The sequence below is a fragment of the Grus americana genome, chromosome 1, assembly GCF_028858705.1.
Source record: "Grus americana isolate bGruAme1 chromosome 1, bGruAme1.mat, whole genome shotgun sequence".
Classification (NCBI taxonomy): domain Eukaryota; kingdom Metazoa; phylum Chordata; class Aves; order Gruiformes; family Gruidae; genus Grus; species Grus americana.
Genome location: NC_072852.1, coordinates 88,897,338 through 88,913,991, shown reverse-complemented (window position 1 = coordinate 88,913,991; position 16,654 = coordinate 88,897,338). Strand labels below are relative to the sequence as shown.

At 41.0% G+C, this 16,654-nt stretch overlaps 2 protein-coding genes across 2 annotated transcripts in view; both read right to left on the bottom strand.

Annotated features, from left to right (window-relative positions):
- The window catches only part of POLQ (DNA polymerase theta), a 56,963-nt gene extending 56,145 nt beyond the window's left edge, over positions 1-818 (bottom strand). The window contains exon 1 of the mRNA XM_054812746.1: positions 599-818. Coding sequence (XP_054668721.1) covers positions 599-818 — 220 coding nt within the window. The remainder of the gene's footprint in view (positions 1-598) is intronic.
- Positions 819-1,665: 847 nt separating this feature from the next.
- Positions 1,666-16,026, bottom strand: METTL16 (methyltransferase 16, N6-methyladenosine). The gene is made up of 9 exons (XM_054812562.1): positions 15,789-16,026; positions 15,303-15,502; positions 12,981-13,121; positions 8,693-8,808; positions 8,053-8,195; positions 7,074-7,143; positions 5,188-5,277; positions 3,730-3,903; positions 1,666-3,636 (listed from the first exon to the last, which is right to left on the bottom strand). The coding sequence occupies exons 1-9, from the start codon at positions 15,914-15,916 to the stop codon at positions 3,019-3,021; spliced, it is 1,680 nt and encodes a 559-aa protein (XP_054668537.1). The 5' UTR covers positions 15,917-16,026; the 3' UTR covers positions 1,666-3,018.
- Positions 16,027-16,654: the final 628 nt, after the last annotated feature.

Sequence of the window (16,654 nt, the reverse complement as noted above, 5' to 3'; positions counted from 1 at the left end):
ACACCTTTTATCAGCTTACTGTATTTTTTAATCAATTTAATAACATCGGTAAACCTCGCCTCATATACCATATACAGACTATACCGATTGTTGTATTATGGTAGCACCTAGAGGCCAAGTCAAGAATAAGGCCCACTGTTAAATGACATACAATGAAACAAGCCCAACTTCAGACGTGCGCACAGAACATAATTTTCCTCAACTTCCTCAACTAAACAGTAATGGGGCAGGAATATCCTTCGATTCCTATTTGTATGCTCCCACCCTTGTTAACCACGTACCTCAGCTACAGCCGCTGCTCCCAAGGGAGAGAGGAACGGGCCAAGAGCCGGTGCTTCCGCCCCAGAGCAGCGAGCCGTCCCCGGGGCAAAGGCCCCGCACCCTGTGCCGGGAGAGGCTCAGAGGGTCCCTGAGCCCTTCCAGCGCCGCCGCGCGAGGCGCCTCAGCAGCGCCATGTTGCCTCACGGAGCAGCGGCCCGCAGGCCGAGCGGGGCAGCCCCGATCCCCCTCGCCCAACACGTCCTGACACCTGGCCCCAACCCACCCCCGCACTGCGTTGCGGGACCGAGGGAAGGGCCGCGCTCTCCTGCGCCCGTACCTGCCGAGCCGGTGCCGGGGCTCCCACTGCCGCGCAGGGAGAGATCGAGGCCGGGCGGCGGGCTCAGCACAGCCCAGCAGGGAGCGGCAGGGCCGAGCGGAGCAGCCTTCCCCGCCCCGCGGGAAGCGGCCGGGCCGCCCGAGCTGCTGCCGCGGAGACCCTTGGCCGAGGCTGTGGCGACGCCGTTAGGGGTGACGCCGCCATCTTCCCGCCGCGCCATTCAAACCCCAGCACCGCCCCGCGGGGCGGAGTACGCGCTGCCCGAAGCGGAGCGGCCGCTGGGCGGCTCCCCGCCCCCTCCCGGCTGCCGGTGGGCTCCGTGCCGCGGGGCGGTGTCCCGGGAAGCGACCGCGCTACCAGCGGCCTGAGCGGCAGCAGGGGAAGGGCAGGCGCCGTGCCGCCTCCGTGTGCTCCGGGAGGGGGTATGGATGTTCCCGCAGTAAACTGGTCCCCACGACACCTCGGCGTGCCCGAGACGTCTTGCACACCCGTTTAACTTAAAACTACATCTGCAATTATACACCAATTCCAATTCTTAATTGCTATTCTTTCCCAACACAGGATTAGCTTTCCTATACCAAAACATTTGTTTTAAATGCCAAGACAACATCGAACTTCTAAAACAGTCATCCAAATCAGACTACTGCTTTCTTTGTAAAAATATATGGCTTTGTTGAAGCAACACTCAGTATAGGCTATTCATGTCCTACAGGTGAAAAGACAGGTAATGAATGAAGCAATGTAACGCAGTCTGCTTCAGCAACACAAGCATGTCACAAGCACAGGCTTACCTTGCGGAGCTTCTTCACCCTTGCAGAAAGACAGACTGAAATGAATAAACAGGGAACACCACAAAGGACAAACAGCCTTGCTTTCCGTTTTTAACGGCTCGGCTAGCAAAAATAATCTCTTCAGATTATAAGAGTAGGGATGGTTTCATCTGACATGAATATCAGCAGCAGTTCTGCGAAAATTCTGCAGTACCCAAAAAATGCAAGTCTTTGCCCATCACCTGCAGAAGTGCCAAGTAGCACGATAGACAACAGCTAACAACAGAGGGGGGGAAATTAAGGCTTTTCAAAGTTGCTTTTAATTTCAACTTAAGAAAACACACTCATCTTTCCAGAAATATTGACAACTAAAGGTGAACATTCAAAGTGGTTCCAGTAGCATGAACATACAGGGTATTTCCTTCTGTTCATCAGGAGTGTATCCTTTTTGGGGGTAACAGGCACAGACTCACTCTCTCAGAAACACTTTCTCTCCACGTTCTGTACATCACTACAGAGAAATGGATCACAGTTTGGGAGGCTGACTTCATGCAAAGCAGTGCCGGTGCTCATAATCTCAGAACACATACACATACACACACCATCTCTGAAGCACCCAAGACCTGTGTCCCTCAGCTTCCCTTCTCACAGAACAGGTCACTGGCCCAGAAACACTGGGAAAACAGCTGGTAGTAAAAAGGACGAGGGAGTCAGGTGTGGAAGCAACAGCCTCCTTTCCACTTGTCTTCCTTCTCAACAGCCTAAAGCTTCTGTACCCATCTTCGACCCACATAAGGAACTTCCGGCCCATGAAGATGAGCACGTGCTCTCGTTCCTGTCATTAAAGCAATCTTCAAAAATGGAAGCAAAATTGTTTAAGAATATTGCTGTCATTTCAGACAGCTATATTTGAATCCGTGTAAGGAATGATCTAATGAACAGTCAACATAGTTAAATCCTTTTTAACCCAAGCAGCTCAAAGAGTTTGTTTTGTTGTTAAAACAAAATTTACAAAACCAGATACTAACAGTAGGTTCTTCTGCGTTTCCAAGCCCAAGCACCAGAAAAGTACAATACACAGTCTTTCTAAAGGGATTATTTTAATGAATTGACACTTAGAGGATGTATCCATCTTGCCACTCTGTAGCCCAAAGGTTAAATGCATTAAAGGAAAGAGAGGCACACTTAAATCCTTAGTTGAAGACTCCTCGCTGCAGAAGACAATTCCCACAGCAGACTAACCAGTTCCTGCATTAGTATTGAAAAAATATTGAAGAAAATATTTCAGTAAAGACTTCTACTTAGTAACAATATATAATTCTATTGCCCCAGAAAAAAGACCAGAATAAGCATTGCTGATATTTGAAACAGTCACAGCACAGGCATGTTTCACTTTAACGTGTAGTTTTACAACTGCAGCACAAAATCTATTACTTCCCCATCATTTCATGACCAATGAAGAACACTTCGTGTACTTCTTGCAGCTTTGAAAAAGCTATTTCAAATATTAAAGGAGACTTTAATCTCCGTTTTACTCATTTTTTTAGGGGAAAAAAACAGGTTTTGCTAACTGAAAATTTTAATATATTAAAAATAGTTTACAAAATTTGAGGACTGACTTACTTTACCAAAGTGAAGTAGGAAATAGGGCTAACTAGCAACCAGTCGAAGAATTTGGTTCCGTAAGTATGTGCATAGCTGGTTCATCAAGTCTCTGTTCTGTCCTTCAACCCAGTGCATTTCTACTAATACATCATTTCCTTCTTTCTTCACATTCATTAAACACTTAAAGAGAAAACATCTACTAGTTTCTTTGGGACTTTGCTCTTTTTCAGCTGTCAGATTGCTAGCTTCCTCTGAAGGGCAAGGTTCCTCCTGTGCATTACTGGAACCTTTGCGAAGTGACATTTCTGCCTGCTTTGCTTCCGTCTCCTCCTCCTCCATGTGCTCACTGTGTTCTTCTTTGGCAGCAGATTCTTCCGTTAGCTTGTCACCTGTGGTCAAGTGGACATCCTCATCAGGTGCCATAAACCTCACTTCAGAGTCCTCAGTCTTGGGGTTTTCACAGTCCGAATTGTTGCTCACACTCTTCTGGCTGTTTTTTTCCTCTTCCATTGCTTGCAGAGTATCTTCAGAAGCTCGAGGAAGTTCTCGTAATTGCCTTATTCTCTCTCGTTTCTTTCTCCTCAAATGAATCCAGGAGTTTTCAATGGCAGTCACAAACAGGCTAACTTCATCTTTTCCACAGGGAACACGTTTATGCTGAACCTATTGCAAAAAATAGCAGAACTTCATACTACCGTCTCACAGGTATGCTTTCAAGTAGGACGTTGTTTTAACATATAATACTTAATACTGTACCTTCAGATCAGTAAGAATCTTCTCTACCCAGGCTCTAACCACAGCAATAGCTTCTACAGCGTCCCAGCCCATAGCTGCAGCTTTGACAGATAACTCTTTGACTGTAGAAGCCAAGACCATAAATGTAATTGGTTTTCGGGGTTTTTCTAATTTTCTTCTTTTAGAGGGAGGTGACTAGAAGAAGAAAAAAAAAAAGTTACAATGCTATGCAGTATTAATCATATCATCATAGAATCCTAGAATGGTTTGGGTTGGAAGGGACCTTAAAGACCATCTAGTTCCAACCCCCCTGCCATGGGCAGGGACACCCTCCACTAGACCAGGTTGCCCACAGCCCCATCCAACCTGGCCTTGAACACTTCCAGGGATGGGGCATCCACAACCTCTCTGGGCAACCTGTGCCAGTGTCTCACCACCCTCACAGTAAAGAATTTCTTCCTGATATCTAATCTAAATCTACCTTATCTTAGTTTAAATCCATTACTCCTTGTCCTATCACTACACTCCCTAATAAACAGTCCCTCTCCAGCTTTTCTGTAGGCCCCCTTCAGGTACTGGAAGGCTGCAATAAGGTCTCCCCAGAGCCTTCTCTTCTCCAGGCTGAAATTAGTGGATGACTTTTGTACTCAGAAATGATGGGGACTAAGTATAATGTAAGCCACTGAACAGTCATTGACACGGCCTGTGTTTCACTTCACTCCAAAGAGTTTTAGATTAAAAACAGCTAACAGGATCATGCACTTTGGACAGAGGGAGTTTATCTTCAGATATTAGGCAAAAAGGCTCACTGGTTCCTTCAAACTATTAGCTCTCTGTAAGCTGAGAAAATGCAGCTGCTCTTGGGAATAGAGGTCAAGTGCTAACACCCACATTTTGATCCAAGTTCACTGAACATTTACTTGCATCTTCTACAAGGTTGGTTATTGTCTATACCTATCTTACAGTGTATGTACGTCTGGATCCAAAAAAGTACCTGGCTCACTTTACATAAGGTGAACAAGCTCCACTTACATTCATGTCGGCAAGTCTGAGCTAGCCATGTTCAAATCTATTTGGTAACTTAATTTATCATATAGACTCTAACTAAGTTCTCAGAGGGAAGCTTAAAGTTCAAATCTAGCCTCAAACTTAGCATATTTTATACTACTAAACTGCTATTTGAAGTATGTTACAAGCAACCCTTACTTTCACTGAAACCCACAGGAAGTTCCTGCATAGGCTTCTTTTTTCCTCCCTAAGCATAGGTCATTTATGAATCACATGTAACAATTGCCAACAGACTGGCAGCTAGTTAAGAAATCCCAATGTTTCTACAGCCCAGCTCATCCAACATTCCAGTGTGAAGGAGAACAGTGCTTCCTGCGTGCTTCCCTGTTTGTTTCACAGCAGTTACAGCCCATTAGGGCCTTCCTCAAATAAGAGGCACAATCACAAGCAAACCAAAATTAAGCTACTTACAGGTACTTGTACGTCATCATAGAAACTCCATGCCAGTGCCCATCTCATAGTGCGTCCCTGACAGAATTCAGTATGAGTAACTTTAGGAACCTACGCAAAGAAACAATACAAAACTTCATTTTATATTAATAAACAACATTGCTTTACTGCACACATTTTCAATTTTAAAAAAAAATTACGAAGTTAGCATAGAGTTATTTTCTCATGACAGAAACGGAGATTCTTTCTGATACGGCTCATGGATGTCAGTGCTACCTGAAGTTGGTCAGTGCCAAGCCCAATAACCGTGCCCAAGATTTCCCATCTCTGCCCTGCCATGTCTGTCTTTTCAGAGCTTCAAGTTCAGCAACACCCAACATGACCCTTTTCATGCAGTGACCCAGCACACATCCGCATTCTGATTCTGCAAAAAGCAGATTCTTTCTCCTTGTTCAGAACCTGCTCCTGTTCTGCGTTTGAATACTGAACCCATTGCAGTAGCAAAGGAACACAGAACAAAGGCAACGAAGGGCAGGAAAGCCAAGCCACTCACTCACCTGTCTGCAGATGGCAGAAACCTGCCCAGAAATACTTCTCTATCTTTGCCCCAAAAAATCAAGTCTGAACTTACACTGCCTTTAAATATAAAACTCAGTTCCACTGCTACTGTTAACTCTTCTTTCCACACATGGATGCTGTATGGCATTTATGCATGGTATGGAGAATGTGCTGAATACTAGCAAGGCTAAATATCAACCCTCCCACCTCAATGAATTATCAGCTCCAGAGCATAAACCCCAGGTCTGCACAAGAGAAAAAAATAAATAAATAAAAAAAATCTTACTTTTGAGAAATGCTTTCAAAAAGAGAAAGGAAAAGGTGTCTCTACCCTAAAACTTCTCTTGCCTTTGGATTCCTAATTCTATCAAAATTTCCAATAAATATAACAAATGTCAGGACAGTTTGAACAATGAGTGGACTTTTTGGAACATTTATCCTGCATCCTAACCTGAACCAAAACATAGCCTGTGTTTGGTTACAATAAACATATTCCTAGCTTTATTACAACAAAGATTACAAACCTGAACAAAATGAAATTGGTAATTTCAAGAAAAATGGAGAAAGGTAAACTTGGCTTTTCTACGCAAGGTTCCCAAGTACTTCTCTCACTTCTCTCACTGATGTGCAACAGTTCAAGGATAAGGAATAAAGTCAGATACTTGAAATTTGGTGCCTAGCTCAGCATCTGCTTTTGGCACTGAGTTTAAGGATTCCCTATGGCCTGTAGTTCATCTTTCTGGGAGTTGATTTCACCATGCATTGTCTTTCCTTCACCTCTCCACCATACACAAGGACAGATCTCACAATCACTTTCTTTACATGGAAATAATAGAAGACTACACTTCCTCCAGAAAGCCACAAAAAAAGTCCTTTGCATAGCCTTCTTGCATGAGAATAGGTTCGATTTTACTTGGTGCCAGAATTGAACACAAACAAAAAAATGTTGCCATATAAATAATGTTACCATTTATTTTATCAATCAAATTGCTAGATTTCATGTTAGCTAACAGGAAAGAGTGCTAGATTTTTTTTATTTAATTTTTTTTGACAACAGCCACGTTAAGGCTATTTTAAAGCAGAAACCCTGTATGTTCCAGAACAGACAAAGACATGCTTTTACATGTGATACAGACAACAACCTGGAGACGATATGGGCTACTTAGCTTTGAATCTATAATAATTAAGTCTCAACTGCTTTGAGTGCTTCCCTAACAAAGAATTGCAATTTATTCTTATAAATAAAAATTCAGTAAAATAATTCAATAATAATTACCCACATGCATTGGAACATAGTATATATTGTGTAGAACATATACAGGATATGTATGGACTACATACTAACTCACCCCCTGGATTCGAAGTTCCTCTTTCAATGGCGCTAAACTGCATTTCTTCCCCAACATGCAACTGTACCATCTGCAAACAACACATTACACAGTTTTACAAATACAGATCAACTGGAAACAGTAACTACCAGAAAGAACTACTTGGATCAGAAACCTGCAGGAACAACAGGATATTTAACAACAAAACAACAACAAAATAATCCGACTCTTAAACAGAGACTAGGACATAGTACAACACGAATCGGAACAGAAGGCCCAAAGACAGACTGGACAGGGGAATCTTTCTGAGTTTTTAGGAAACACATTAAGTCTATTATTGAAACAGTGCCTAAACAACCAAGAATCCCGTTTCAAAGAGTGACTTTAGCGATGTGGAAAATGTTATCCCTTACAATATCTTTTTTCAATTTCTACACTTTTTTTGAGGAATGAATCAGAATAAAAAGGAATATTCAACTGAAGATGTGCCATCTGTTTATCTTGTTCAAAAGAAGGTCTCACTATGGTTTTTCTTGCAGCTTATGTTCACCCAAGACAGCATTCAGCACAACAGTGCCCTTTAGAAGGCAAAGCTGCAAATTACCAAAATTCAGCCAGGAAAAGACAGAAACTTTTAGGTAATGAACAGATAACTAGGCAATGTCATAGATACTGCCCCACACCAGAAGCCCTTAAGAATCAATACTGTCTTTAGCAAGTATGTGTGCCCATTTAGCTGCAAGCTACAAGTGTCACTCATACAGGCTTTTTTTGTCTTCTGCCTTTAAATATCCACAACAATGAGTTGTAATTGTTTGATGCTCAGGAACAACTAATTTTACATAAACTGAGAATAATTACTGTGTATGTATCATCAAACAAACTAATACCACTGGACCACAGCTACGTTCCTTATTTAAAATATCATTTTCAAATAATTTCTGCCAAAGAAGCAGATAAAAGGAAGGGTGGGGGGCGTTAACTGGAACAAAGCACTTACCGTAACCTCTTTTTAAGTTGTAGACTATCATGAATAATTCTCTTGACAAATTCTAGTTCTCCCCCCTCAGCCATGATTTCTGTGATTCCTCCTGTATTTACAGAACTGGGAGGGGGACGTCGTGGATTTCGAGAATTTACTCCCTGGATAAAAAAGAACATTTGAGATGAATAGTTAATGAAATGTTAGGCTCTTTTGTGCACTGCTTCCTGCCTCAATCTTGAGAGCGTAGGAAGTGTTGCCACCTCTAGTTATCCTTCCCCCATCAGAACCATGGATAATGGACAGAGATATATTCAAAATAAGTGTAACTGAGTGAATTCCCTACAATCTCAAACCTAGGTGAGTTACTTGTCACACATCAGTATCCTGCCAATAAGAAAAATGTGGTTCAAATACACGTAAGACATGCTGGTTACACGCATCTAAGACAGTAAGAACTTGTGAAAAAATTCCACTTTAGGAAGGGTAACAGTTGAGTTTTTCAAAACTCCTTTGGGGCAAGAGGTGGGGAGGGAGAAGACTTAAATGCTGTTTCATAATGATTTGGGATTTTCCATTCAACCTTCCCCAAGGGAAGATGTTAAGTTGTTGCTACCCTCCCACTCACTGAACACTTAAGTTTAGTTTGTTAACATACCTTCGCTTCCAACTGGTTGGCAAAAAAGGGAGGGTTGCACATGCAGAAATCATAAATGATCTCAGATTCTTCTTTCAGTGCATCCATTAGAAGAGTCTTCTGTGGTACCTTAACCACTAACAGAAAACAGGAATTTGGTCAATAAGGAAGCTCATATTTTATCTACCATGCAATTTACATTTCAGTGTTTCTTGAAACAATACATTGTGTATAAACTATATTTTCTAAACAATACTTTCTACAAAAAAATGTAACATACATCAGCACGCAAATAAAGACTTCAGTTTAAGAATTAGCATACAAACAACTTGTATTATTATACACAGTAGTAGAATTACATGTGTCTGTTTAAAACAATAGGAACTGCTTGAGTTATACTGAGTTCTCTGATGTAACTACAAATACACTTTTGGCCCTTCCAAAAATTAACACAAGTGTCTGTTAACTATCCCACAGGCTCCTCAGAGATAAAGACAGCCCAATCTAAGCAAATTTTTTTTAAAATATGGAATTCTAGAATGATACTCAAGAACATGTATTACTTGGTCTTTATAGAGTGTAAAGCTAAGAAAGAGAAAGACTAAGATTAAGCTATCTTCAGTGAAGTTACACAGCACCAAGATTAGCTTTACATCTAATTTTATAACAGAATCATTGTGTTAGCAATACTATGCATCCTGCACAGGAACTGTAGTCTTATACGATTTAAAATCATCACAACAAAGAAGAAGAAAAAAAAAAGATTATAGAGTTCCTTTTTGAACCAACCGTCTGCTTAGTAGGGTCCACCAACTTACTATTACCCATCACAAGGATGAAGGCAAACATCCCACTTAGAACTCCACTGTCTTTCCTCAAAGGCTATATAATTCCCTTGGAAATTGTGGTCAAGTCCTGTTACACATCTTCTGAAGACCACAGAAACTCCAGCCCAAGGAGCAGGAATTTAAATATGGATGAAGTCAATTTAAAACATGTACAAAGATTATTACAAGCAGGACTTCTTGCAGACTTTACCAGTCCTGCAACTCATGGATAATGCACATAGAATGAAGTTATTGAGAACAGAGGCAGAAGGCATGCCTCTTCCTCACGTTAACTACTACAGTTTACCATCATCCTAAGAATACAAAATTATTGGGGTTGCAGGCAATTACCAAAGTTCAGTTTATATACAGCAAGAATAATACCTAGAACACCCACTAACTTTAAAGCTGTGGTTCTGTAAGTCACAAGCATTTTAAAGTACAGAAATATACAGTCAAGAGATAAACAAATTTTAAATCCTACGAGAATAAAAGGATAGTTCATTTTTAAAATATATTAATACATTGTTCCCTGTTTTATAATCTTAAATTTATAAATTAAACACTTAGCATTTCTCCTTATATTTCACATTTAAAATTGTTGACATTAAAGTGTGATGTTTTTTTGTCTTTGTAGACATCTGTTCCCCTGCTTCACTTATAACATTAAAAATGGTAAACTAGTAAAATTAGTAATTACTAATTACAAATTACTAAATACAAATTACTAATTACAATTACACATCACAGGCAAAGCCAAAAGTTATTCGGCCAGGCATTACACCAGTTGGACTGATGGTTTTCAGGTTACAGTCTTCCAAGAAATCACTACACATCTCCAGAAGCTGCACAGAGCGTACTTTTGGCACTGAGGTGTAACAGAGCAGCTGCTGTTGCACACAGAGGAGACATTTACTTGTATAAATGCTGTGAAATATCCAGCCTACGGTTATGAGAGTATTTCACTGCCTTTCTTCTTAGCAATACTCTCTTCAGTTTTACGGAGGACGGGAATAAAACCAAAAACAAACCAAACCCATGGAATTAGTTTTTATGGTAGAGAAAGCAGACAACAGGGCTAAAGATGAGCAGAACTCTGCAAAAAGATTGTGTTAATCTGAGCGGTAACGCATGGTCTATTGTACATACTTTCTAAAGTTACTGCAAAGTTACTTAGAAGATGACACCAAGGAACACCACATTCCACCTACATAGCTAGTTGGACTGACATAGCTTTAATTGACATTATGTGATTTTATTTGGAAATAAAAAAGCAAATAAAACAAATAGGAAGCAAACAATGTAATAATGTCGCAGCGCAAGCCTAAATGACCTTGCAAGTAGTTTGAAAACTTCCAGAGTCCAAGTTGCTGAAAATCTCTTAATCTACCATTACATACAGGGTACTGATTTTTTTTAATTTTTTTTTTTTTTTAAATACCAGCAGACAAGTTCTGGCCACCATTCCATTCCAGTAAAACAGATACACAACTCAGAACACCATGTAATTTTTTTGTAGCATTTACAATCAATTCCCAGGTTTATCAGTTTCTGTTTTGCACATATAGGAGAGATTCCTTTTGGAAGAAAGTTATTGCAAGCAGTATTTCACTTTCAGCCAAAAAACACTACTTTTTTTCCTCTGGGGAAAAAAAGAAGCTATGATGCAATTTGTAAATCATCACTGTGTTACTGCTGGTTTTACTATCACTGATTTTTTTTTTTTCCACTGAAGTTAGAAAAACAAAAGACTGTATTCCAACATGATCTCCAAATGAAGCTATTTGGCAAGAATTTCAAGACAGACTCTTAGAACATGACAAAAATAGAATTGTTTTTTTGTTGATTTTAAAAAAAAAAACCCACACAGAGGTATAGAAAGATTTCTAATCTGACTCCAAAATGCCTTGCTAAACAAGTTACTAGGTACAGCAGTATACTCATCTCTAGCTAAACAATTCAGGCCCAGGAGTTAAAAAGTGGCAGGGCGGATCATTCCCAGGCAGTGTCCGGCTACAGGTACCACCAGTGGTGCTCCCTTGCCCGTGGTTCTGCCTACCAGCAGTCATTTACTCAAGCTTGTCACCTTTGGCACTACAGCTTCACGAGGCATTTTCCTTTGCCAGAGGTTTTTCCAGTATAGTGAAACACCACCACAGCACTAAAAATTCTATGATAGTAATATCTATAAAGTAGAATTTTCCACTTTACAGGGACAGAAATGTGTTTGGGTTAGTGCTTAGACACTGTTTAGTTTAGGGTTAAATGCCCTACTTTGCTTTGCTAACAACTATACCTTTGAAGAAGAGCCAAAGGACTGATAAAAAGCATGCTTTGCTAAAAAGTATCCTTGAAGAGGAGCAGAAAAACTGATAAAAAGGAAACATCCTACCCTAGAAGGCACCCAGAGCTGGGTGATTACCAGAGAGGCCTGAAGTCAACAAAAATCGGCAGTAACTAGGGGAAAGGGAAAGGTGGCTGGGGGAGTTCGCAACCACCCACCCAATTAAAGGACTATGCAAATTGGCCCCACACACACACCCTCAAGGAGCATGCGTGCTCATTTAAATATGCTTGACCAATAGCAGATGATGTGGTAATTACTAACCACAATTAATTAATTAGCATAAACTTAGGCTGTTTTTTTCTAATCCTGTAACAAGATAGTATGTTGTAGATTCTGTGTGTAGCATGCTAGCTTGGTAGAATTACCACCTAGCACCCATCCTCTGCACAGACATGAAATAAATAAAATACCTCTGCTCTGTGTGTATATTGGCATGTGTGCATCAGGTAAACGATCCCACTTTTGGGACAACAATGGCAACAGTAACATAAAACTGTCATTGTTCTCCATATTAAGTTCTGGATCTTCGACTGACATGGAGGACAGGCCACAACGACAACATTTCAGTAAAAAGGGTACTTCCAAAATCCAGCAGAAGTAAAATTTTTATTTCAGAGTTGAATAACGGATCTGCTTTTCAGTACACTGAGTTCCCACAGAAAATTTTTCAAGGTCATCCACAGACCAAGTCTGACATACTGCTACTACCACAGGCACTGTTAGGACCTAATTCAGAAATGAGGACGAAGGACTCCCACTGTAGAAGATACGCATATGTGTCAGCATCATGCAAATTATCTGAGGTGAGCACTCCAGGTCTCCTAGCACAGGAAACGGCACGAACTCTAAGAAATATTTCAGTAACAGACAAAAAAACATGGAGAGAGGAAAACACCCCAGAGTGAAGTTTAACTTTCAGATTTTTTTAAGGATGAGTAGTTGTCTGTGCACACATCCCATTTGAGACAAGCTGTGACTTCCTGGCTTAAGCATGCAGAGACCTTAGTAAACATTCTGCTTCAGTAAAAACAATTAAGCGTATATTTGGCAGGTATACAGATTCTGATGTGCCACTGAACACGGCAGAAATACGTCACAACATTTGTATGCTATTAAATACCTTATTACATCATACCTTTTATAAGATCGGACAAGTTATTCTGTTCCACGTTCTTCTTGGCATAATTGAAGCACATATCATCCACTTCTGTTGCAAGAAAATACCAGCCATTCAAAGTTGCTCCAAGTAATGGGTATATGCAAGATGCCCCTGTCCCTGCAGAAGTGAAAAGCCATGAGAAAAGCAAAACAAGTCTCTGGTGTTACATGCAGTGTGGCTGTTAACTATGTACTTTTACAACAAAAAGTAGTAATTTCAAGAAAACATTGATTACTGGTCATCTACTACTAAGTTCTTTAGTGAACTTTTTTTCTTAATTTGAAATACAACATTGTCAAATATGCACTTTTAACAAAATGAAGAATTTAACAATCTAAAATAAATTTTTAGCAAATTATCAACTTCTTTTTAAGCTTTTTGTTTTTCTATATGACAGTGATTATATAGTGAAAGCCAAATATATTCTGGTTTTGCTAAAAAAAACAAAAAACCCAACAAACCAAAAAAACCCAACAAAAAACCCCACCCTATCACAAATATATTTTTCTTCTGCATTTTTTTATTATCTACCACAAATGTTTTACTTTGATGCATATAGCAACCACCAAAAAAAACCAAACCCACAACATTTCTGTTCAATCCTACTGTCCTTCCCTAATGCCCAAAACAATCAAAGAAACAGAGGTGCCAATTAAGACAGTCTGACAGATAAAAACTTGGTAACAAAGAGAAATATATGCTAGCCCAAAATAATGCCTTCTTATAATTATGGCATATCTAGGTGATCAAATTACCAATGACAGTCAAACTTATATATCAAAAGTCTAGTGTTATATCGACTTAGTGAAGGATCTGTCTCTACTATCTAGCCACCTACCATGATGAAGTTCACAGAAATTGTTTTTAAAAATGCAACCTAATATCAAATGCATAGAAGCTGGCTAACAAGTTTAGAAGTTATGAGGAAGGAAAGCAGCTGTGCACACACCACATGATGATACAAACCTTGTATCCATCACAAATCCAGCTAAAAATGCAAGTCAATAAATGTCAGGAAATCAAAAATTCCATTAAAAAAAAAAAATCATGCTAGCAAACACCAAGAAAACCGTAATGAAAAAACTGGCATGGTAACGGAGATTACTGAACCCAAGTTTTGAAGTCAGTAACTTTAAAGTTTCAATGTCAAGCATTAAATCACAAGTTAGAAAGGAAATTCCAGCCTCTCTCAATTTCATTATAAGTTCACTTCAGCACAAAACAATCTTCAAAAACAAGCCTTTGAAACCATAAAGGAAGATTCTGTTGACAAAAATAAAAGATGTGTACTAAATTCAAATGTACCATCGCAGGTACCTTATAAATAATTTATAAAGAATCACCAAAATTTTGGAATCCAAATGCTGATTTTATTATCTGTATGTGAAACATAGTTTCTTGTTCCTACAGAGCTTGCTTTTTTTACTTCTAATGAAAACCAAATTATGTGCATCAGTGTACATCTTATAAATTCACATCTCTACTGAATAACTGTTTCCTTTAATCTACTGCTTAATCCAGATATTGTCCATATATCATCCAATAATCTGGATACTGAAACTGAGCAAGCTGCAATGCTCCTACGCTTGTGCACTGGACAGTATTATCCATCTGTGGATGCTTAGTCCAGTTTAAAAAAAATTTTTTTTTCAACAACATAGAGGAAATCTTTGACCATCTACAATCAAAAGATAGCTTTGCAAGTATTTGCCTCAGTTTCTAATTATGCCTCTTTTACAATGTAGCTCATGAAAATAGCTGCATTGGAAAAAAAAAAGTTTAAAAAAGACAGATCACTCATCTGTCAAATACATGTGAAGCCACAGAAGTAGTTTTATTAAAAGGAATGCTAAAAATATTACTATGCGACTCACAAACTCTCTCATACAGACATCCAAAAGCAAAATTAATAGGTTGCTAACATAACAGAATTTAGAAGTTAGAAGACTGAGAAGAAATGCTTTTTTTTTAATTTCCTTTACAATGACATTTTTGCTGCATGACTAGCAACATAATTTTTGTATACGACACAAAGCTACATTCAAGAAAGTTCAAGGCCACAAAAAGCCAAATAATTGCCTGCTATGGTCATTCGTGTGTTCGTACAGAGAAATCCTACCCACCAAGAAACCCAATGAAATACCAATGGAGTCATATTACCCGTTTCACCATGGCGAGCACAGTTCAGATGTTTTTGTTTCTCAAACTTCACATTTCTCTATGGAAGTATAACAACTTTTACCAGCTAGTTTCACTGACAGTAAATAACGAATTGAACGTTTTGCCTTTCCAAGTTACCTATGTCAATGCCTCGCCTAAGGACTTGCTTGTCAGCATCCTGATGACCAATGAGATCCTCCACCCAGTGGATGTAGTTCAGACGCAAGGGAACGGTAGGAATAAGCCTTTCCACGGGGATGTCAATCGTAAGACCAAAATCCTCTTTCAGGAGAGTACACGTCAGAGCTCTCACCGCCTCAGGGTCCTTGAAATTCAGGCTGAAAGGTAGAAGCAGCGGTTATTGGTGCCAGCGCCCTTTCGCTCGTCACACCCCCGGGGGCGTGGGGACGGACACACACACGGACGCCCCACACCACACACCCTCCCACACACAGACACACACTGCTGCACGCACACCCCCACCTACCCACCCGCGCTCGGAAGGCGACGGAAGCCGCTCCACAGCCCCCGGACGCGGCCTGGCCGGGCCGGGCCGGGCCGGACCTGGCCTGGCCCGGCCCGGCCCGCCCGCCGCTCCGCCATCGGCCGCCGCGCGGGCCTCACCTCATCCTGCCGGTGAGGGTGGTCTGCACGTGCTGCTGGAACTCGGGGTACTTGGCGGCCAAGTAAGCGAAGTCGGGCGGTTTGTCCTTGTAGCGGTTGCGCGCGTGCATGGACTTGTTGAGCGCCATGGCGGCGGAGCGGGGAGACTGAAGGGGGAACCGCCGGCAGCGCCGGTCAGGTTAACGGCCTTACCCACCACCGACCGACCCACCGGCAGCCCGCGCCGCCCGCCCAGTTCCCGGCGCGCACCGCGGCGCCCTTGGGGCGTACCAAGGTGCAACAGGCAGCGGGGGGGGGGGGCGGGGAAGCCGGGTACCGCCCCGCTCAGGCCATCGCCCACCACGGTGACAGGGAAGAGGCGGGTCACGGCTACTGGGACGGAATGGGCCGAATAGAGAAGCGACCAACGTATTTTATAATCTAAATGTTTTATCTGCGGGCGTCATCGCTTCAGAGTGAGATATTAAATGAGTAATAAAGACACACACACACTCACAAAAAAAAAAAAAATCGGTAAGCAGCTCAAAGTTTTTCTGGCAGCTGCTCTGTCCAGGCTCGGATTCGGCAGCTTGAGGAGCCTTCGCCTTAATATTCACACGTTATCACCTGCCCAAATTGTCTGAAATGTGAAAGGAGTTAACATTTGGACTGTGTATTCTGAGCTGTGTATTTATTGCTTGAGAACAAGATAAACAGGGATTTGAAAACAGGAGGACCATCCTTGGAACTGTAAAAAAAAGATTAAATAAGGGGCTTACATATTTAATTAAAATGAGGTATACTTAGATAAGATGTAGCAAAGGAACCTTGAACATAAGAACACTTGTAAAAGATGAGATGTACATCCTTGAGAGTCAAAAGTCGGC

Coding starts and splice junctions, on each gene's coding strand:
- METTL16 (XM_054812562.1), bottom strand. CDS start 15,916: ATGGCGCTCAACAAGTCCATGCACGCGCGCAACCGCTACAAGGACAAA. Junction 7,144..8,052: donor CAACTTAAAAAGAGGTTACG/GTAAGTGCTTTG, acceptor TGTTGTTTGCAG/ATGGTACAGTTGCATGTTGG. Junction 3,637..3,729: donor AGATTCTTACTGATCTGAAG/GTACAGTATTAA, acceptor TTTTTGCAATAG/GTTCAGCATAAACGTGTTCC.